The 22,284-nt window shown below is 44.2% G+C and overlaps 1 protein-coding gene across 10 annotated transcripts in view; it reads left to right on the top strand.

The window, feature by feature from the left end:
• The window catches only part of Dido1 (death inducer-obliterator 1), a 52,592-nt gene that overhangs the window by 17,150 nt on the left and 13,158 nt on the right, over positions 1-22,284 (top strand). For 5 of the 10 annotated variants that reach the window (XM_034495738.2, XM_034495739.2, XM_034495737.2 and 2 more), the window contains exons 2-13: positions 1,021-1,205; positions 2,654-2,764; positions 3,646-4,477; positions 5,502-5,823; positions 8,627-8,839; positions 10,044-10,281; positions 17,927-18,386; positions 18,502-18,661; positions 19,825-19,941; positions 20,082-20,186; positions 21,115-21,250; positions 21,448-21,976. In XM_034495738.2, the coding sequence (XP_034351629.1) occupies positions 3,648-4,477; positions 5,502-5,823; positions 8,627-8,839; positions 10,044-10,281; positions 17,927-18,386; positions 18,502-18,661; positions 19,825-19,941; positions 20,082-20,186; positions 21,115-21,250; positions 21,448-21,976 (3,110 nt within the window). In that variant the 5' untranslated portion in view covers positions 1,021-1,205; positions 2,654-2,764; positions 3,646-3,647. Of the gene's footprint in view, positions 1-141; positions 203-1,020; positions 1,206-2,653; positions 2,765-3,645; positions 4,478-5,501; positions 5,824-8,626; positions 8,840-10,043; positions 12,360-17,926; positions 18,387-18,501; positions 18,662-19,824; positions 19,942-20,081; positions 20,187-21,114; positions 21,251-21,447; positions 21,977-22,284 lie in introns of those variants that run through there. The other 5 variants (XM_034495740.2, XM_076930384.1, XM_076930383.1 and 2 more) reach the window with 4 other exon arrangements.

Below are 22,284 nucleotides of genomic sequence, written 5' to 3'. Positions count from 1 at the left end.
TTGGCTTTTGGTGGCTAGCTTTCCATGTGATAGAAACTAGAATGACCTCCTTATGGAGGTGACATAAGGAGTAGACACAAGGCCTAAAAAGGTCTTTGTCACTTTAAGGATACATGGAATGTTCACCCTTTGTCTTGGGTTACTAGGGAGACCACAGTTAGCTGGAAGGCAGTTGGAGCCAGGCAGAGAGAGGAAGTAAGAGGTGGGTTCTGCTCAGAATTGCTGGCTCTGGCCCTTGTGGTTTAAAAGCCCTGGCTAGAAACAAAGACATCTGGATATAGTATTAGATTGTGATTATACTAAAGAGGAAAGAAGAGGCTTGTTGGATTTGTGTGGTTATTTTTTGTTTCTTGTGGGGGCACAAAAGATGTTTGTTTTTGAAATAGAGCCTGAGAACAGTGTCATTATCATTAGTTAGGATCTTTCCAGGAAGATTGGGTGAAAAAAAAAATATATATATGTATGTATGTATGTATGTATGTGTATATGTATGTATATTAGGTTGAGACAGAGTCTCCTGGTGTAGCCCAGATTGGCCTCATGCTCAGTTTTTGTTTGCTTCAGCCTCTGAGCACTGGGATTACAAATAATGTGCTGCCCTGCCTGTCTCAAATATACATAAATAACCACATCATATTGATGTTAAGTGAATGTAAATTTAGTTTAACTTATGATACTTGTATACTACTAAGATCTTCTTTAAATTACATACATAATTTTGTTATTCAACCTTTACACTTTTGTGTTTCTCCGTTCATTGTTGGATTTCTTTGTGCTGGGTCTGCTTCATGATAGGTTCTTATTGACTACAGAAGCAACTGAGGAGCCCTCTCCTCTCCCTCACTTTTGCCTTTTGCCTGGCCCCTTCTTCAGAGTGTGCCTGTACCACTGCCACTCTACTCCTAGACATCTTTCTAGGTCTAGTCTGAGAGTAGACTGAGTAGAATTTGCTTTTCCTTGTTGGTGTATGGTTTAGTCACAGTTGCTTAAGATCTGTAATATGTTTTTCTTTTCCTGTAGGAGCTTGGTCAAGAGGCAGTCTCCACTGTCCCTTTGGTTGTTCAAAGCTCCAGAATCTTCTCATTGATGAACTGTGACTGACAACAGTGTGGTGAGGCTTGGCCATCTGCTGGACCTGGCCCTAGGTTTATTATTTTATGTAGGATTTTCAGCCAAAGGTTTCCAAGCTTTCAGTTTTGGGACAGGTAAGTGGCATTTGTATAAAGAAGTGAGTATAACATAACATTTATTTTTAATAATCTAAAGTATTAGAACTTTAGCATAGCTTTTTTATTTATTTTTTTCCCTTTTTTAATTGGATATTTATTTATTTACATTTCAGATGTCATCCCCTTTCCCCGTTTCCCCTCCCTAGAGCGCCCCCCCCATTTCATCCCCTCTCCTCCTTTTTGCTTTTATGCCATTTTAATGTAAGTATTAAGGTCAGTTCTAGGTTGAGGAATTAGCAATACAATAGATGCAAATAGTTAAGGAACAAGCAAGACAATAAGCTTTTTTTAATGAATGGCCATTGTTAAAATTTTAACTCACTGTTTTTCTTTTTCACTTTGGCTATTTTATCAGTGTATGAACCTTGAAGGATGTAATAGTTTCTGTCTAATGAAAAACAATTTTGTAGAAGAAACATGGTGTTGCTTCTGGGGTGCTGAGTATGGAATACTTGCTAGGAAGGCTGGACAGGGTGGCCCCCAGACTGCACTCTGAATAGAGATGCAGTGTTGCCTGAAATTCGGCTGCAGCTGTCTTGCTGCACCCTGTGTCTAGAGTGTGGCTCTGTGGTAAAACGGGAGCTTAATTTAAAAACATTGTTGTGGTGCAAAAACTTGTTTTGCTTAAACAGCAAATTTTCTAACTAAAATGAAGAAGCTGTTGTAGTACTTACAGTTTATTTCCTCAGCTGTTTGTATTTAATTTTTTTAAACAAAAATTAACTTATGTGTATGGACATTTTACCTGCAGTGCATGACTGCACCATGTGTATGCGATGCCCACCGGACACAGGGAGACTGAGACAGGAGTGATAGCTATTGGTGGCTCTCTTGTGGCTTCTGGGAGCTAAGCAAGCTGGGCACCTAGAGAGCAGTCAGTTCTCTTAATTGATGAACATCTTTCCAGTCCCAGCTCTGTGTGTTAAAAGGAACACACCAGGTGGGAATAGTGATGACATCTTTAAAACCAGCAGTGGGAGGCAGAGGCAGGCAGATCTGAGTTCAGGCCAGCCTGGTCTACATAGCAAGTTCTAGGCCAGTCCATTACATGGTGGAACCCTGTCTCTAAAACAAAGAAACTGAAGCACACCTCAGCCTCATAAAGCCAGCTGTATGCCATTGTGTCTGTCCTTTTTCAGTCTGTCCAGGCAGTCTGAGGAGTTGGTTGCATTGTGACTCAAGGACCACTGTTGATACCTGACTTGGCTGGATTCTGGCTTTTACCATTTTAGAGGAGGTGACCAAAGAAGTGATTGTTGACTCAGCAGCTTCAGATGACATGAAGACTGAGATTACCGGGTGATAGGTAGAGATAAGTGCTAGGCAGGCTTTGTAGCTGAGTGACAGTTATTCACTGAACTACGAGGAAGGAAAACAGTATTGGTACTGAGAATTTTAAATTTTCTGTGTTTTGTGTTTTTAAGGTTTTTGTTTTATGCCAGTCCTTCCCATAAGATGGAACATGCAGTAAGATCATCCATCACTAGCATTTAAATGCAATTAAAGCCTGGACAGCTAGGAAAAGAATTCTCAAGGTATATTCCTTTCCAGTTTTATCATTTTGAACAAGAATGAAGATTTCATCTTTTAAAAAGGAAGTGAAAGACCTGGGTCTGTGGTTGTGCCTGTTAGTGTTTGGGATGCTTCGACAGGAGGAGCACTACAGTGCTAAAGCTGACCTCTGCCCCACATAGCAATGTAAATAGCAAGACCCTAGGGAGATGGAGACATGGGCATAGTTGGCGGTGACATGCCTTGAAGCTGTTGTTTAGATCAATACAGTGGAGTCAGCTGTTTTCAGGAGTCTGGCAGTTGTTCTTTTTACTTGGTGTGGTGTCCACAATAGGACTTCATGCTCAATTGGTACCAGTGTTCAAGACAGTCTCTCCTAGTCCAGGCTTTGGATGAGAATAAAAATGGCAGCACCAGAGTCCCAACATACTTAGCCAGACTTCCTGTGTTGTAGGCCAAGAGGTGGCACACATCATGTGCCCTTACTCCCTGGTGGCCATGGACAGCTGGACTCTACACAAGGCCTTAAGAATGGTGTGGCCTAGCACCACTTGAGTGTCTTGTTGGCCACACTGTGTGAATGTGTTTTTATGCTGCTGGTCTGCCCTTATGTCAGTTTCCTACCCATTTTGCATAAATTTATTCTCAGCTGAATGATTTTCTGCAGAACATTCACTGGGTAACTTAGAGTCTCTTCATAGTTAACTCACTCATCTCACAGATACAGCGTAGAACGCAGTGATCAGAAGCATCTAGTTCATGTGCAGCTCTGCTCCTGTCAGAAACCCCATCTTTCCGCCTTTGGTAAGGGCACTCACTAGTGCCCCTGGTGTGCATTCCAAGACTGCATGGTATAGTGGTGTGGTAGGTTGTTAGTCATACTGTGATTGCCTTCTGTCATTAGGTATGGATGATAAAGGGCACCTGAGCAATGAGGAAGCACCCAAGGTTATCAAACCCACCAGTAAAGAGTTCAGGAAAACCTGGGGCTTTCGAAGAACCACGATTGCCAAACGTGAGGGTGCAGGAGACACCGAGGTGGACCCCAGTGAGCAGCAACCACAACAGCATAGCCTCTCCCTGCGCCGCAGTGGACGGCAGCCAAAGCGCACTGAGAGGGTAGAAGAGTTTCTTACCACGGTTCGGCGCCGAGGGAGGAAGAATGTCCCTGTGTCCCTGGAGGATTGCAGTGAACCCACATCTTCCACTGTCACTGATGTGGAGACAGCTTCTGAGGGGAGCGTTGAAAGCAGTTCTGAGATCAGAAGTGGCTCTGCACCTGCCTCCTTAGGGAAAGAACATCCTGTCTCTTCTGAAAAGGCGAAAGGAGGTGAGGAGGAAGAAGACACCTCTGACAGTGACAGTGATGGCCTTACATTGAAGGAACTTCAGAACCGCCTTCGAAGAAAACGAGAACAAGAGCCCGTGGAGAGGTCCCTGAGAGGCATTCAGAATCGCCTACGGAAGAAGCGCCGAGAAGAAGATCCTGCCGAAACTGGGAGTGTCCAAATAGGCAGTGCTGAGGAAGACATACCACTCTGTAAGCAGGAGCCTGAGGCTAGTCAGGGACCAGTGTCCCAGTCAGAGAAAGATGACGGAGAAAATCAGTTGGAAGGGAAAGCGACTCAGGGAAGTAAAGAGGAAAGCCCCAGGGATGTGGGCAAGCCAAAGCCTGAGTGTGAGGTTTACGACCCCAATGCCCTGTACTGCATCTGCCGCCAGCCTCACAACAACAGGTAGGTGGAGGGAGGGAGCTGGTAGAGAACCAAGGGATGGAGACAGCAAGAGGACTGCCATTTGCTTTGATGCCAATCAAGCAGTTGGCTTGTTAAGAAAAGATGAATGAGTCTGAAAAGAGAAATAAAAGGAGTGCGTGCATATGGACTGGCTATAGCTGCCTGCCCTCCACCATGGCAGCCACGTGTGGTTGGTTCCATACGTACACTTAGTGTGTCCAGCAGGGGATGAAAAGTTCACTGCTTCAGCCTCTGAGGCCATGTGCCAGGTGGATAGGCTAGAACCATCTGTTGTCCCACAGATCCTATGGGAGTGTTAGAGGACATGACTACACCCAGTGTGGTCCTTTTAAGTTGGCTGCCGGGTGGTGATGGGGCATCTCTGTGGGGTTATTAGGAGATGAAGTTGCTGTGTGGAGATACTTGAAGCCTCTAGTTCACTCTTAAAGTGTTCTAGCCAAACGATGAAGGGCTGAGGATGTGGCTTGGTGGGTAGAATGCTTGCTTAGCATGAAGCCCTGGGTGTGATCCCCAGTACCATAAAATGGTGAGGTGGTATATGTCTGTAATCTCAGCTTTCAGTAGAGGCAGGAAAGTCAGAAATTCAAGATCATCTCGGGCTATGTAGGGAAATTAAGACATGAGAAACCCTGTCTCTAAAAGTAAATAGAAAAAAAGATGAGGGGCTTGAGAGGTGGCTCAGCAGTTAAGAACACGGACTATTCTTCCAGAGGTCCCGAGTTCAGTTCCCAGAGACCACATGGTGGCTCAAAACCATTAGTAATGGGATCCCATGCCCTCTTCTGGTGTGTCTGAAGACAGCGACAGCGTACTCATAAATACATGAATAAATCCTTGTGAAAAAAGAAAGAAGATGGAGCAGACTTGGAGTGCTGCTAACAAAGGGCACTCAGGGTTTTTAGTTCTCGGGGTTTTTACTTCACTTTGTCTGTATGCTGTTCACAGTGCAGTGTTTTGACTTGGTGATCTGTTGGACAGTGACCACATAATCTTCCCATTTTAGGTTTATGATCTGCTGTGATCGGTGTGAGGAGTGGTTCCATGGTGACTGTGTGGGTATTTCTGAAGCCCGAGGGCGGCTCCTGGAAAGGAATGGGGAAGACTACATCTGCCCAAATTGCACCATTTTGCAAGTGCAGGATGAGACGAGCGGCAGTGCCGCTGATGAGCTGGACGCTGGGTGCAGACCTGTGAATGCTGACGGCACAGACTGCACAAGCATAGGGACAGTAGAGCAGAAGTCCGGAGAAGACCAGGGCATAAAGGGTAGGATTGAGAAGGCGGCAAACCCCAGCGGCAAGAAAAAACTCAAGATATTCCAGCCTGTGAGTATCTGTCTGCCATGGCAAGCACACATGTCAGGGTAACTGCTGCTAAAGACAGCAAGACTAGGAAGATGCCTTCTCTTTAGGGCAGTTGGGCTTTTGTGGGCAGTTATTGTAGCTGTACAGGCCTGAGTCATGCAAGAAGATGTCCTGCTGTTAGGTTACATCTCGAATGTATCAGCTTAATGGCAGTTTGCACAGATGTCTATGTCACTCTGCTTGGTGTCAGTTTTGACTGCTCCGATATAGCCTCCTTAGTGCCAGCAACACTGTGTTCTAATGGTCCCTTGAGGGGAAATCCATTTCTCTACAGTGCTATTGACTGAGTTTGAAGAAAAAAAATGTACCTTTTCACGTGTTTTTGGTGTTACATGTTTTGGGTGCTGGCAGAGTTATTGAGAGAAAGGTGCACTGTGTTTTGCTTTGACCTGAGTTGTTACATGCCTGATACTCATGTTTTCTTCATTGTTCCTACTTGAGTTATGTTATCTCATGGAGGCATAACTGTCACATTTCCCATGAGCTAAGACTAACAGTCTTTACTGCTCGGGAGAGCTTTCTCCTGTTGTCAGCAGGTGTGTTGCATTTCTCAGGAGGGTACCACCAAGTGCATCTTCACTTCAGACCCCTAACCTCCGTAGTGTGTCCTCCAGCTGGTGAGAGTCTGCAGAAACTACTGTCTAGACTGTCGCTGCTTTAGTTCTTGCTGTGCTGCAAGGTGAAAAGTGATAATGACATTACACAGTGGGCACTGGCACTGTTTACTGGAAGAAGTTTTCAGTTTGGTGCTTTTATTATTGCCAGTATGTTAGACATGGCCTGAATTTTATTCTGTGTAAACTTTGATTTGGTAGAAGAAAAGCAACTATCTTAAATATTTATCCTGAAAATTGACATTTTTCTTGAGTCTGTATAAGGGACATGTTAATGTGTACTTATCTTTTCTATCAACATAATATTAGAAGTTGTAAGCAGAAACTCCATCTGTACTAGTGCCACTGACTTGTTTCTGCTGCTGTGTTACGGATTTAGCTTAAAATTCCCACTCCAGTCTCCATGGGTCAGAGCCTAGTGTAGAACCTGGACCTCCTAGGGGCACACACAGGGTCTTCAAGGTGTCAGCCTGGCTACTGCTGTGGTCTCATTAGAAGGTAGCTAGAGATGACCCTCTCTCTGGGAGCTCTCAGACTGTCAGATAGATGCTCTGTTCAGTCTTTCTCATATACTTAAAACTAAATGGTTACTAGTTATCTGAAATGTGTACATCCTGTGTCTTTTGGCAGTCTCCCTCCAAACCACTCAAAAAAAAAAAAAAAAAAAAAAAGTTTTGCCTTTCTTCAGAACCAGCAGTGGATCTCTTCTCTCTTAGGGAATGGCACATTTTCTCTTTTAAGAAGTTTGACCTGAAGGCTGGGTGTGGTGGAGTTCGCATTCTAAAGGCAGTATGAGTTCAGTATGTCCCCCTGGGGGCTGGAGAGGTGCTCAGAGATGAAGAGCACTAGATGTTAATCAAGAGGAACTTCGTCGGCCGGGCAGTGGTGGCGCACACCTTTAATCCCAGCACTTGGGAGGCAGAGGCAGGCAGATTTCTGAGTTCGAGGATAGCCAGGGCTACACAGAGAAACCCTGTCTTGAAAAAAACCAAAAAAAAAAACAAAAAACAAACAAACAAAAAAAAAAAAAACAAAAAAAAACCAACAAAAAAAGAGGAACTAGGTTCAATTCATAACGCCCACATGGTTCTCACCACCATTTGTAGCTCAAGTGTCAGGCAGTAGTCTGATATCCTCTGTGCATGGACAGACAGCCATGAGGGTAAAACATGCATACATATAAAGGAATTTCAATTCCTTAACAGTTAGAAAAAGGAATTTTCAGCTGGACTTTCAAGATGGCTCATTGAGTAATGATGTGTGCCAGCAAATCTGATTACCCGAGTTGAATCTTCAGATCCCTCATGGTGAAAGGAGAGAATTGACTCCTGAACGTTGTTCTGACTCCAGCTGTACCAGCTGTACTTGTGCAAGCCTGTGTGTGCATGCACACACACAATTTGTAACCAAAATCTTAAATGAAAATTTGTAACTCACTAAATCTCTATTTTGCCATTTTTTTCCTTAGTGGTTTATTTTTAACATATGTAGTGTACAACAGTGTAGGTACCCTCAGAGAACAGAAGTCTGAAGTTACAGGTGGTGGAGGGCTATCTGACATGAGTTCTAACAACCAAGGCTGGTCTTGTGTAAAAGCATCCTCTGAGCCATGTGTCCAGCCCCTTTCTTACTCTTATCTCATTTGGAACCTGCACGTATTTTAAAGGGCAGACAGATCTGAAGCTCTGGTGTGCCAGGGCAGTCAAAAGGAAGATAGGTTTGTATAGTTCACAAAGACAGCTCTTACTGTGTAGCCTGGGTGGCCTGACTCTTGGGAACCTCCTGCTTTCCCTTTCCGTGTACTGGAATTGTATTAAAGATTATGCCATCATGCACAGCTAATAAAAATACATTTTTGTACATATAAAACTATCATTAGAGCCAGCCATAGTGATGTACACCTTACACCTTTAATCCCAGCACTGAGGAGGCAGAACCAGGCAAGTCTCTTGAGTTCAAGGCCAGCCTAGACTGCATAACAAGTTTCTGGCCAACCAGAGTTACATGAGACCCTGCCTCAAAAACCACCCAAACAAAAATTACTGCTGGTGCCTTAATAACAGCGACCACCAATAGTGCTATTGCTGAGCACTGATCACTAGTGTCTGCACACATGATGTCTGAAGTTTTCTGTCTCGCTCGTTCTGCAGGTCGTAGAGGCTCCTGGTGCTGCTAAGTGCATTGGCCCTGGGTGTTGCAGTGTAGCGCAGCCTGACTCGGTATACTGCAGTAATGATTGCATTCTCAAACACGCTGCAGCTACCATGAGATTTCTAAGTTCAGGTAAAGAACAAAAAACAAAACCCAAGGAAAAGGTCAAGACGAAGCCCGAAAAGTTCAGTCTTCCAAAATGCAGTGTTCAGGTAAGCTGACAACAGGTCACTTTCAGGATACTTACTTGAAACAGGAAATGTTTGAGAGGACTTCTTATAGATTGGTTTCTTTTTTTAAAAGAATTATCCATTTATTTTATGTATACGAGCACACTGTCACTCTTCTTCAGACACATCAGAAGAGGGCATCGGATCCCACTACAGATGTTTGTGAGCCACCATGTGGTTGCTGGGAATTGAACTCAGGGCTTCTGGAAGAGCAGTCAGTGCTCTTAACCACTGAGCCATCTCTCCAGCTCCTATAGACTGGTTTCTGTTTGCCTAAGCAACACAGGGAATAGCAATTGTCAGGAAAATATAGATCATATTTTCCTTCTGTCTCCCCCAGCCCCCATTCACTGAAGGGTTAGTTAACATGAATATACTACAAGCAAGCAAGCATGTGAGTTTTTTTTTGAAGAAGTAACACTTCAGGATGTATACCACACAGCTGTGTCCAAAGTCCACTTGGCATTTAGATACAGACCTAGGTTCTGGACCAGGCTCTGTGCCTTGATAACTCAGTGGTAGGGTGCGTAGCGTGCAAACAGTCTAGGATTTCTGCATATCCCTTGGGGGGAGTGTTTCTTTTGTTTTAAAGCCAATTTTGTAGTACAGGCAGTTCTTGAACGTTGAATTTTATTCCCTTAGCCTCCCGCTCAGCTGGGATTACAGTCCTGTGCCACCAAGCCTAAGTGACATAGTTTTTATTTTTCGAGACTTGTTTTGGATCTTCAAACTCCCATAAATGGTTGCTCTGTGCCGTGTGAGATGTTATGTGGAGCACTGTGATCTGACTATAGTTTCCCACTGGGAATGCAGACCATATGTTACATACTACAGGCCCTTGCGCCCACACGCAGCCCCTTTCGCTTTGTTTTCAGCTTTTTTCCCCACCTTGCCAAAAGGCGCTCCTGCTTTTATCTTGGCTGGTTCATGACTCAGCTGCGTTATAGACAGACAGACAGATTTGGGCCAGGAACTTTCACATTACCCAGATGTTACAAAGGAATGCTAAGGGTTATTTGATATGTGGCTGTAGCCATTTTAAAAAAAAAAAAAAAAATCACAGGATTCTGCTTAGCTTGACTTGAAGGGTCTTTAGGTTCTAAAATAAAAGGTGTTTATGTCTTTGATTGTTGAAGCAAAGGTGTCACTTCAAACCTTAATAATTGGGATTTCACTGATTATCCAGGCAGGGATTAAAATCTCTTCTGTGCACAAGAGACTAGCATCAGAGAAAAGGGAAAACCCAGTGAAGAAAGTGGTGCTGGCTTCCAGGAGTGAGACTTCCGGGAAGGAGGCAACTTGTGAGAGCAGCACACCATCCTGGGCAAGTGACCACAACTACAACGCTGTGAAGCCAGAGAAGCCAGAGAAGCCAGAGAAGCCAGAGAAGCCCACTGCACTCTCAGCCACCCTATTGAGTAAATGTACGTATCACCAGAAGGCTGGCTCCCCAGGCTCCTCCCAGCATCTGGGTGGCTGCCCGGGGCTGTCTAGGACCAGCGTCCTGGGTGCTCTGGGGCAGATGGTAACCAGCAGCTCACTGCCAGCCAGAAACAGATGCCAAGATGCCTCTGGACCCCAGGTGTTCCTGCGTAGCCTGTGGAGCGTCTCTGGGTGTTTCCTAAAGAGCTGTGTAGGCCTCATGTGGGAGGCAATTTCTGTATTTCAGTTTTAGGCCTTGGTAAGTATTTGAATTGCTCTCAACAAGATGGGACTACTTCAGTGCACTGTTCAGACTCCAGGCTCAGGACAGACATGAATTCCTCGCAGGACAGCCCATCATAACCATGAGTTTTTCCACATTATTTTCCTCACATAAAGTCACCACTGCTCTTCTATAGCAAAAGTGATTTTTCATGAGTTAGGACATTTTCGAAAGGACAGGTAGACAGTTTGTGTCTATTTCATATGCTACACACCTACATAAACAGGTTTGAATTTTGAAGGTCGTTTGTTGCTGCTCAGACCCCATGGTGAATAATCATGCTAGCCTTACATCTACAGCAGTATCCTCATCAAAGGGAGAGTTGCAGGTGGTAGCTTCTGCCCCAGATTTCAAATCAATGTCATAGCTTGAGTAAACTTTTGAAACCTGAGATTAGATCACTGAGTTTGAAGCCATTCTTGTTTTCACTACTGTACAAGATACACCTTTCTTTCTTTTTGTACAGTGGTTTCAAGTGAATTTTTCAGTTGTGTTCTCTTGATAGTGTTTTGTTCCATCTCGGCCCCAGATAAAGGGCTCTTATAGCCCAGGCTGGCCTTAAATTTACTGTGAAGTTGGGGATCCTCCTGCCTCCACCTGTAAAAAGTACTGGAATTTATAGACACACACCTGATGTATGTTGTGGGGTAGACTTAGAGCCAAGTACTACCTCAGAATGGGGAAAACCCTGCCAAGTATAGCGTTCAAGTGTCTGTAGACCTAACAATAAATGATCAAAACCTGGGAGTGTAGTCCTAGTCCTGGGAGCTGAAGATTGATTACAACTCAGTTCATCTTTATCTGTGTGCCCAGAATGGAGAACCAGCTCTTGAAGTTCTGACTCAGGGTCTCACATTAGAAGCAGTTAAATCTCTAGTTTCAGTTTCAGACCCTGGTAAGTATATTCCCTATGTGGCATCATAGAAGGTTCTGTGTGCTAGAGGATGGAACATAGTGGGACTAAAATCTGAGTACTGTCTTCTGTCTCCCTTCCACGAGGTGCTGGGGAAGGGGGGGGGTTGGGGGGAGAATGGGGGAGGTTCCCAGCGGTCAACAAGGTGGGCCAGTTCCTATGATCAGGGGTTCTTTGAACTCTTGTCTCCCACCTTGTCCTTCACAATTGATTTGATCCTTAGTGGAGCTGATGGTTCCAGGGCAGGAGAGCAGGACAAGTTAACAACTGATCAATCTTCCCAGCAGACCAGCACCTCAAAATACATCAGGGACATGTTTCTAAACAAGTTTCTTCTGACACACACCCCCCCCCCTTTATCCCATAAATGGTATCATCCTAACATTGAGAGTGCCATCATCAGTGAGGAGCAGTTATCTCCTCTCTGCCTCTTGCTGTCCAAATGGGGCCCGTCCCCTCTCATCCCCCTTCCTTTGCACAGTGGGAGGGCACCACACAGCCCGTGCAACTGTGTCCCAAGGACTCTGGTCGTCCTGTCTCCCCACTGTCTGTGTGCAGAACACACATGGGGGAGGGGGGAGGGAGGGAGGCTCAAAGTGAAGCCAGTGCTGGGAACACTTCTACAGTCTCCTGCATGGATGCTCACCATGTACACTGAGAAGACTGCATGGCAGAGCTGAGCTGAGCTGCTGCCTTCTGAGTGGATACAGGCAGGCAGCATGCTGCCCTGCACAGGAAGCCACTACTCCACATGCAGGTGATTCAATTTCACGAACAGTTGTTCCTCTGATTTTTTTTCTTTCTAGAATATCTGTACAGTTTCTTTAATTTATAGAAACAATTGTCATTTTTAAAATTTTCAAAGATTCTGATATTGCTCTTAACCGTTTTTGTATCCTTCTGTGTTTTATTTCCACTGACACCTCTCATTGCCAGGGGAGGGAAGTAAGCTGAACACTTGCCTAAAATATTCTTGGATTATTAGAGTTTTGAAACAAAATTTATTATTTATACTTATATCACAATAATTAGTATTTTGGACTCACTAAATGGCTCATCAAGTGACTTAAAACACTGGTGTTTGAGTGGATCTTGACATGACATTTCATCTGGCTATAGGGATTTAATGCAAAACCCCAACTACCTACAAACCCAAGCCTGGGGAGTGACTGCATCCTGCACAAGTGACAGGTGGGGTGGTAGAGCAGGGAGAACACAGGGTTTTCCAGGATATCTTAAGGTGTGGACTTCAGAAGTACATTCCATGGGATCATGAAGGAGCCCTGTGGAGAGTACTAGAAACCTAAAGCTAGGGGTGGGCCTGTGTTTTATCAGCTGCATGAGCCGTTTATTTGTCTTCATAGTAGTTAGTGGCAATAAAGTGGGATAGGGAACGGCTTTGCACATCTAAACCAAGCCACTCCCAACTTTGGGGGGCACAAACTTGGTACTAAGGAGGTTAAACTTAGCAGCTGTTGAATAATATACATAGAGCTAAGGCTAGGTTGTTGGTAACATTCTTTTGGAATCATTTTGCTTTTTATAAATCTTTGAAAAGCCCACCGTTGAAAAAATTGGATCATAGCGTTAACTTGAACCCTCGAAGTGAACCTCTAAGACTGCTCCAGTCGGTCCTATAGCTGTCCTTGTGTCCTTCACCTCTATGAATGACCTTCCTGTAAACTTAAGGAACTGTGGATCAAAGGCTTAACACTCCAAGAAAATCCTTTTGATGGCATTGCTGATCTCAAGAGTGCAAAAAGTCTCCTGAAGATGCCTCCTACAGTCATTAGTGTAAAGTGGTAAAATGCTTTGATACACACCAACATGCACATAGTTAACATGCTTAGTATCCAAAAGTTAGAGAGTAAACATAGAAGACCAAATTCTTAGCTGCTTTAAAGAAGGTTTGGGCAACATTGATTTGCCACAAACCTGGACGAGCTCGGCAAGAACCTAAGGTAACTGGTTGCACTCTCTTCATCTGGTTATCCATTGCATCTCCACTTTGGCCCCATTAGGTAGAAAGGGTCTTAGAAGGCACATGAATTGTAATATGCCCCTGTCATGTGAGTTAAAGTAAATGATTTAGTACAAGAAATAATGGTTAAAATGAACTCCACTGAAGTCATGTGTACCTGGTATGTTTGGGGAAATCTGAGAAACAGCAGCTCAGCTTCCATATAGCTGGGCAGATTGAACACACGTACATGGCCCTCACCACACTGCATTCCAGTGACTAACAATGTAAGAAATTACCAATCCAACACGATTTAAGTTAAAGATTTCAAGATACTATGTGATTGGTTAAGATAACTTGCAAGATTCTTAAGGGTTGGCCTCTGCATTAAGATGGAAGTCAAATACTGGAAATCAGTAAGGAAAAAATGATTTTCATCTCCAGAGCATAGCAGTTGGATATGGACCTCTACAGGGTCATCGTAGTCACAGTGGGCATTTGAGGAACATCTCTGATGTAGCCTGCTGCTTGTGTCCAGGTCTCATTTTCTTAAAACTAAACTGATAACTGCTCTCTTAATGATAACTTTTGATGGTTTCAATATCGTAGCCCTGGCCACCTTCCTTTGCAGTCCTGCCTCAGCCTCCTGTGCATGAGGTGTGGATAAAGGGATAGTATTTATTTGAAGATACTTAAGCATGTCTAGGAAGCAACAGCAAAAACACTTCCACTGCCACCTCACTGGAAAGAGGTATGGTGAAGTAATGGGAAATCCCAAGTTATGTGGCCCAGAGCTGAGGAACAGAATTCAACACCTGGCGTCATTTCAAGGTGCTGCTTGGTCACTGTCTTCAAAAAAAGCAGTTACTCTTAGACTTCTGGAGGTGAAATAACTGACCTGCATGGGTTGGGTGCAGCCTGCTCTCTGAGAGCAGCCATCAGGCAGCGTGACTGGGATGGGTGGGTTATGGATTTGGACCCTTACCCTATGCCTCGATCCTGATCCTGTCCCCCATTAGGTTTCAACATCATGCAGTTAACTGTAGGGTTCTGCCTTGGGGCGCATGAGCAGGGTTTGTCCCCCAATGCCTTTCTCTTGCCTGCCTTTGTGGATCATTACTGCCACCTGGTGACCAGTAGAGCTATAGCATCCTTACTAATGAACCCGTGAAGTGAGAAGTGTGTTTCCATGCAGAGCATTCTACTTTCCTACTCCATCAAACTTGGAGCAGCTTAGTTTGCATTAGAAAGAACTGGTCATGGCAACCTTTGCTTCCACTAGTGGTCCACAGGGCTGGAGATACGTTCCTCCTCCTACTTAGCGTTGGTCAATACCTTCTTACCCCCACAAGAGGGCAGAGAAAGCAGTACAGTGTAAAGTGCTGTTTGTAAAAGGGAGGTCTCATTAGTTGCAGCTACTTAATTTTTATACAGTTAAAAGCAAAAAGTGGATTCTGTTGTTGGGCACAGGTTTTTGAGAGCCAAGTAATGTAGAGAATGGGATAAGGATTTACAAATTCATTCATTGTAGTATTCAAACAAAGTGAATCTCTGTTGCTGCCATTCCCGCCCTAAGTCAGCACCACTGTTGTTCCCACCGGTGGGGCTGGAGAAATGTGCCAGTCCCTTGAGCAGTTGCAGTGCATAACTGTTGCCCTGTTGGACACCCTCCAAAATAGAAAAGGGCTTTGTGTTTCAAGATGCTAGTAGGTAAATAGTTATGGAAAGCCATCACTTATGAGACATACCAGTTTATAATTACATAACATGCCTTTTATGCACTGTTGAGTGTGCCTAGTGTCCTAACATTGGCCTTAAGTGGAAAGAAGTCACCAGAGCTAAAAAATGATGGTTAGGGAGTTATATTAGTATATGGCATTCAAGTATGTCTGCTCTCAAACCATCAGATGTGTACTTGGAGTGTCAGGAATAGCCAAAATACAATCAGGCCAAGAGAGATTGCATCTGTGGTGGAACCTGTGGTTTTGAAGTGCCCGTTTGTGACGAGAAACAAGAAAAAACTATCACTGAGATGTTTCAGGCCATACTGCTATCTGGAGGGACTTTGTTGAGGTTTTGATAATGCCTTGATAGTTTTGTAGAGTGGAAGTCAGCTGGCAATTTATTACACATTTGTTATATCCCTGTTCAATGTCACTGTCTCACACAGCACTTGGGCCATACCATTATTCGAGTGTTCATTCCTTCTCTGTACCTTCCTCAAAGGAGTCTCTACTGATTTTTACCCCAACACAACCCAGCAGCCAGACATGCACATGCAGCTGAATACGCCTGGAGCGGAGAGTAGTGGACTTCCACTGCAGAGTCCTTGGACATTGCCCTTGATCTATAGGAACCATGGCTATACTCCTTGGCGCAGAGTGTGTTCTCTCCGTTTATTTGTCACACACGCTAGATTGTGAAAATAGGTTCTTGGCAGTAAAAAAAAAAAAAAGTACTCCATTGTTCAGAGTGTACTCCTAATTTCTATTTTGTACAAATCGGCCTTTATTTCCTGTCATCTAGAAAAACAGTTTTAGGTAGATGTGACTATCACTCTGCAAACCCCCTAAAGTGCTTTGAAGCTGAGGTTTGACATGCTTCTGAGCAAGCACACAGTCCACCTGTTGTAGCCAGTCTTTTGGGGTGGACATGAAGGGCTGCAGATGAGATGCATCTTACATCTAGGTTTTTTTATTACCACTTTGTAATCAGTCATATGGCAATGGTACAGGTGACCCTCTCAGACAGGTTGGTAGTCAGGTATGGCAGGATCTGATGGTGTCCCTAAGCACATAGAGTAGCTTGTTGAAGTGGACTTTCCTTGTGTATGGGATCTCTGCTCTTCCCTGAGCTCTCTGGCTCTCTGACCTTCCTAGCATATTAGAAATGGTTGCTGGGAGCAGAAGGTGGGAAGCACTTTTTTTTTTTTTTGGTTTTTCGAGACAGGGTTTCTCTGTGTAGTCCTGGCTGTCCTGGAACTCACTCTGTATACCAGGCTGGCTTCAAACTCAGAAATCCGCCTGCCTCTGCCTCCCAAGTGCTGGGATTAAAAGCGTGCACCACCACTGCCCGGCAAGTACTATGGTCTTAAAGTCATGCTTCAGCCATACACAGCCATATACAACTGTAGAGTTGGGGTTTTGTCAGCATATAGTATTTAAGGATTGCTTATCTAGATGAACCATTTCATAGGTGTGTGTTTGTTTCTTAGTAGGACAGCAGTCCTGAGCCACATGTTACCAGACATTTCCTTCCCTCCCCTAATCCCTTGGGCTGCTAGTCAACATGTTAGAGAAACACTCAGTTCCATGACCCAAGCTATACTACTGATCTTCACTGATCGGGTACAGGACTTGGGAAGAGGGAGGAAAAGAGACTGTGTTGTGTTGGCAGCAGGTGGGATGGATGTCTATTCCCTCCTTGATCTATGCGGATCCTGCAGCCTAAACTTGGGCTTGTCAGCAGGTGCCTTTTTTTTTTTTTTTTTAGAAATTTTGTGAACTTTGGTGCAGGATTTTAAACTGATTGCCCACTGGCATGTAGAAGTTTTGGTGCAAGCCAAACTTTTGACTTAACATTTGTGTTAGACAATCTTTTGGGTTTTGGACACAGGGTTTCTTTGCAGCTCTGGCTGTCATGGAACTCTGTAGAACAGGTTGGTCTCAAACTCTGATATCTACCTGCCTCTGCCTCCCAAATGCTGGGATTATAGGTATCACCATCACTGACCTGCTTTGACAAGCATTTAAAACACCAGGTTGTCATTTTACCCTGTTGAGAGAATTAGGTGGTGGGGGGGGGGGTGTATAAAATGGTCATCAATCATTTAGTATGTGATGTTCCATTGTTCCTTGGCCTTCCGTCAAGAAAAGGTGTCTGGTGATTTCCTTTTGCATAAACTCAGCAGGCTGAAGTCTTCCAATCTGGCATCTGACTTTTTGTGTGAAAATAGGTTGGCTGATCTTTCCTATAGCAAACGTGTCAACTATGTCTACAGTGAGCTGCTGCTGGAGGGTGTGTGTGTGTGTGTGTGATGAAGTAATGTGTACCCTTTGATGACAGGTGTCTAGGACACTGGGGGTTGGCTGTTGATGGAGGAAAGACTGTGATTTCCCCTTTTTAAAAAAGATTTTTAAAAGTTCACATAAAAACACCTTGTCTACTTAATTAAAATGATCCTGTAAATCTGCCCTATTTTGATGGCAGGTTTGTCCTTTTATTTTTACAATTTAGCAAGTGATTAATTGGAGCTTTTGATAATTGGCTTGTTTGAAGTAAAAGGTTTAATGTAATGAAACATGAAAATAAGGAGTAATTACCACCATAAAATACTGTGGAACTACCTCTTAAGTTTCGAGATTTTAAAAACCTACAAATGTATCTAATTCCTTGGTTGCACTTTCCAGAGTGGACACAGTGTAACGTCAGCGTGCTGTTTTGTATGTGTTGCTCGTATCTCTCAGTGTGTGTGTGTGTTCTGCTTTCCAGCCATGAAGGATGACAGGAGAGTGGAGGACAGAACAATGGCAGCAGTTACAGCCCCAAAGAAAACGGTTCCTCCAAGCTCCTTGATGGGCAGGCAGACTTCACCTAGAAATCTTGTTCCAAAGAAGCTTCCTCCTTACCCTAATATGGCAGGATCCAAACCAACCATTAAGAAGCTGCCTGCGGGCTTCAAGGGTACCATCCCCAAGAGGCCATGGCCCTCAGCTACCCTGTCAGGCACTTCTGCCAGGCAGGCAGGACCAACACCTGTGACAGCTGCTTCTAAAAAGTTGCCTGGTTCTGTTGCTGTGGTGGGAGTTACCAGAAAGCCAATGTCTGCCAACGTTCCTGCAGCCTCTCCAGCCCCAGGACGCCTGGGGCCTGTGAGCCCAGCTCCATCACAGCCCAATTCACAAATTCGGCAAAATATAAGGCGCTCCTTGAAAGAGATTTTGTGGAAAAGGTGGGCCATTGTATATGTCATATCTCCCAGATGTAGCATTGATGATCATGTTCTGGATTTCCCCACTAGGCAAATGTCCCCTGGTTTATGTAATCCCTCTTTTCATTCTATTCAGAGTCAATGACAGCGATGACTTAATAATGACAGAAAATGAAGTAGGAAAAATTGCTCTCCACATTGAGAAGGAGATGTTTAACTTGTTCCAGGTTACTGATAATCGCTATAAGAGCAAATATCGCAGCATCATGTTCAACCTTAAGGATCCTAAGAATCAGGTCTGTGTACCCCCGACTAGATGTTGGGAATTCTTGACCCAGAATAGACCCTCACCTTCATTTCTGTTACCTTCACAGTGATATGCCAAACAGCATTTGGAGATATATACATCGTTCTAATCACAATTGTGGGTCATCATCTTTGCTGCCAGAACTGGAGTTCAGAGATTTTATAGCCCCTCTCCTCCCGTTTTATTAGATTAGCTTAAACTTCCCTGCAAAAATCACATGCCCACTGACCTAAACTTGAAATTTTTCATCCCAGTTCTCAGGGATATCTGATGTGTGGTGTAGCATTTTTATTTTATCTTATTTTTTATTTTTTGAGACAAGGTCTTACTATAACCATGGCTGGCCAGGGATCAGGCTGGCCTCAAATTCTTAGGAGATCCACTTGTTTCTGCCTCAAAAGTTGTGGAATTACAAGTTCAATTAACTTTCTCTCTTAACCTTTCTTCCTCAGCCACTTGACGTGGGCCAAACCTTGTAGCTCTTGACTGTGCCAGCCTGGTGCCTCTTCTGCTTTCTGCTGATGGGGCTTGTTCATAATGTTCTCTTGACTCTGAACACACACATACACACACCCTAACCTCCATGTTTTAGAACCAGAATCAAATGCCTTGGCTGTATTGCCTAGAAGTGATGTATTCCTGCCTTTATTTCTAACTTTTTTGGGGGAGGGTGGGAGGGTGGGGACAGGGTCTCACTATGTAGTTCTGTTTAGACTCCAACTCCAACTCCAGTGTTAGGATGGAAGGCCTGTACAGTCTGTCCTTTTAATTACTTTTTTTTTTGAGGCAGAAATCTTGTGCTTCTGTTTCCCAGGTGCTATAATTATGTGTGCCACTTCCGCTGGCTTCTAACTTTTTAACCTGTATTCCAAGTTGTATACATGATTTATGATCCTAACAAAGCAGAGGATCGGCTGATGTCCTTGAGGTTGACTGTCAGCTGGATTTTTGCTGCCTACTTGAGAGAGCCTGCTCACAGTGGGTTGAGGGTACACTCCTGCACTGTGTGTGGGTCAGTGCCTGGAGTATTCAGGGCCCATCTGATTTCCATTGTGCTGCTTTGTTCTTCATATTGACCCAGAGTAAAATATGTCACTAAATGTTTATGAATGAGGAAATGAAAGGTGCTTTTTCTTTCTTTTCTTAAAATAGGGGCTCTTCCATCGTGTTCTCCGAGAAGAAATCTCCTTGGCAAAACTTGTCAGAATGAAGCCTGAAGAACTTGTATCTAAAGAGCTTTCTATGTGGACAGAGAAGCCCACAAAATCTGTAAGTGCTGAGGAGGATCGCTGCCTGAGGCCCTAGAGGTTCCCGTTTTCTAGAAGTGAATGAGCTGATTGTAGAATGGATGAATATTCTTTCTACCTAGAAGCCAAGGCTGAAGCCTTCATCTCTGTCCTTCTTGCCAGGTGATAGAGTCCAGGACTAAGCTGCTTAATGAAAGCAAGAAGAACACTACTAAACCAGAAACCATTCCTGACATGGAAGATTCGCCACCGGTATCAGATTCAGAAGTGAGCATTTGGGGTGTCTGGTGTTTGCACAGAAACCAACATCTCTTACCTACTTTAAAGGCATTAAATCACTGAGAAAGTCACTGACGTTTACACCGTCCATATGTATGCATGGTAGCAGTGCTTTCCAAGTGCCTGTATTCATTAGGGTAGTATGGGTTCCTTTGGGATTTAAGACAGTCTCTTTGTAGCTTGGTTTGGCCTAAAACGTTGTACTCTGGGATTTAAGACACTCTCTCTTTGCAGCTTAGTCTGGCCCAAAGTACAATGTTTTCATTGCACTCTGGGATTTTAGGGGCAGAGACTACTGCACACACCTGCCTTAGTGGGATTTTTCTCCATGTATTCTGTTTTTTTTCTCCAAGACAGGATTTTCCTGGGTAGCTTTGACTATCTTGGAACTTGTTTTGTAGACCTGGGTAGTCTTTAACTCAGAGATCTGCCTGTCTTCACCTCTGGAATGCTGGGACTAAAGGCCTGTGCCCCCACCATGCCTTCCTCTTCATTGTTTCTTCATTGTGGTGTTAATTTGAAGATGGATTGAATTTGGAAAAGAAATTACCTACCTGAACCAAGCATGTTGGCACTTTCTAGATCAATGCTTTTCAACCTGGGGATTGAGACCCCCTGGGGGGGTGTCAAACAACCTTTTCACAGGAGTCTGATATCAGATTATCCAGCATATCTGATACTTACATTACAAATCATAAGTTTCAAAATTACAGTTATAAAATAGCAACCAATAATTTTATGGTTAGGGGTCTCTACAACATGGGGAACTGTATTAAAGGGTCTCAGCATTAGGAAAGTTGAGAACCACTGCTCTAGATAGAAGGAGGACCAGGAGTTTCAGGGTCATCCTCTGCTATATTGTGGGACAGTCTCAAGAACACAACAAAGGCAAGACCTACTTGCATTTCATTTGTAGGAACAACAAGAATCAGTACGAGCCGCCCCTGAGAAGAGCACAGCACCTCTCCTGGATGTCGTCAGCAGCATGCTGAAGGATACAACAAGTCAGCACCGGGCCCATCTGTTTGATTTAAACTGCAAAATCTGTACAGGTGAGCATAATTTAGGGGCTGAAAGTATGGAAATAAGAAAAAACTTGGTTTTGTTTAAAATTGTATTCCCGCCACGTTCAGACAGTGCTTTCCACACTTGTGTGGCCTTGCCTCGGTTGTGGTGCTTTCAACTGACATTCCCTTCACCACGACTGAGCTGACTTCTTGACGTGTTTTCTTCCCTTTATGTTCTTCAGGTCAGGTTCCATCATCAGAGGATGAACCAGCTCCTAAGAAGCAAAAGCTTTCAGCTTCTTCTAAGAAAGAAGACTTAAAGCCCAGGCATGACAGCTGTCCACCTGATACAGTTCCTAACACTGCCGATGGAGGGATTGTAGAGATGCTGCCTGAAAACGCCTCTGAGCCAGACCTGGAGAGTGTATCTAGTCTGAACCAGGAGAGAAAGTGTTTCCCTGAGGCTCCAGGTGACAGCCATCCAGAGCCCTCTTCTCTGGATGGTCTTTCTCCCTCCTCTGCCTCTGGCGGGAGTGGGGTGGTCACCACAGTTACAGTGTCTGGTCGAGACCCCAGAACCGCCCTGAGTGGGTCATGCACAGTCACAGCCCCCATGGCAGCCCATCTGGACAACTCCCAGACATCAGAAACCAAACTGGACATGCTAAGGCCTGCACTGACTTCTGCAGTAGTGCCCAAGTCCATACTGGCTAAGCCATCTTCCTCTCCTGACCCAAGATACCTGTCAGTACCACCATCACCAAATACAAGGTATGTTTTTAGGACGGGGTCTGAGCAAACCTCAAATCCTTCCTTTAGACTAACCAGGAAAGCTGGTGATTAAACCCATCAGAAACCTGATAAATCTTTACTGTCCTAAAAATGCTCCCTTTCTTGGATGCCTAGTTAATACTTAGGTGTCATACATTGGATACAGAATTTTTAACTTAATGGCTATTCCAATTTGTTTCTTACTCAACTTACTTTCTTGACCAGTGTCTAAGTCATTCTGACTTAGATAGCTGCTTGGTAAGTGGAAGCCACCAGTCTTAGGATTCTCTCTTGCTCCCAAGTGTGAA

The sequence above is a fragment of the Arvicanthis niloticus genome, chromosome 2, assembly GCF_011762505.2.
Source record: "Arvicanthis niloticus isolate mArvNil1 chromosome 2, mArvNil1.pat.X, whole genome shotgun sequence".
NCBI classification, from domain to species: Eukaryota; Metazoa; Chordata; class Mammalia; order Rodentia; family Muridae; genus Arvicanthis; species Arvicanthis niloticus.
The sequence above is the reverse complement of the archived record's forward strand: the minus strand, read 5'-3'. Positions and strand labels throughout refer to the sequence as shown.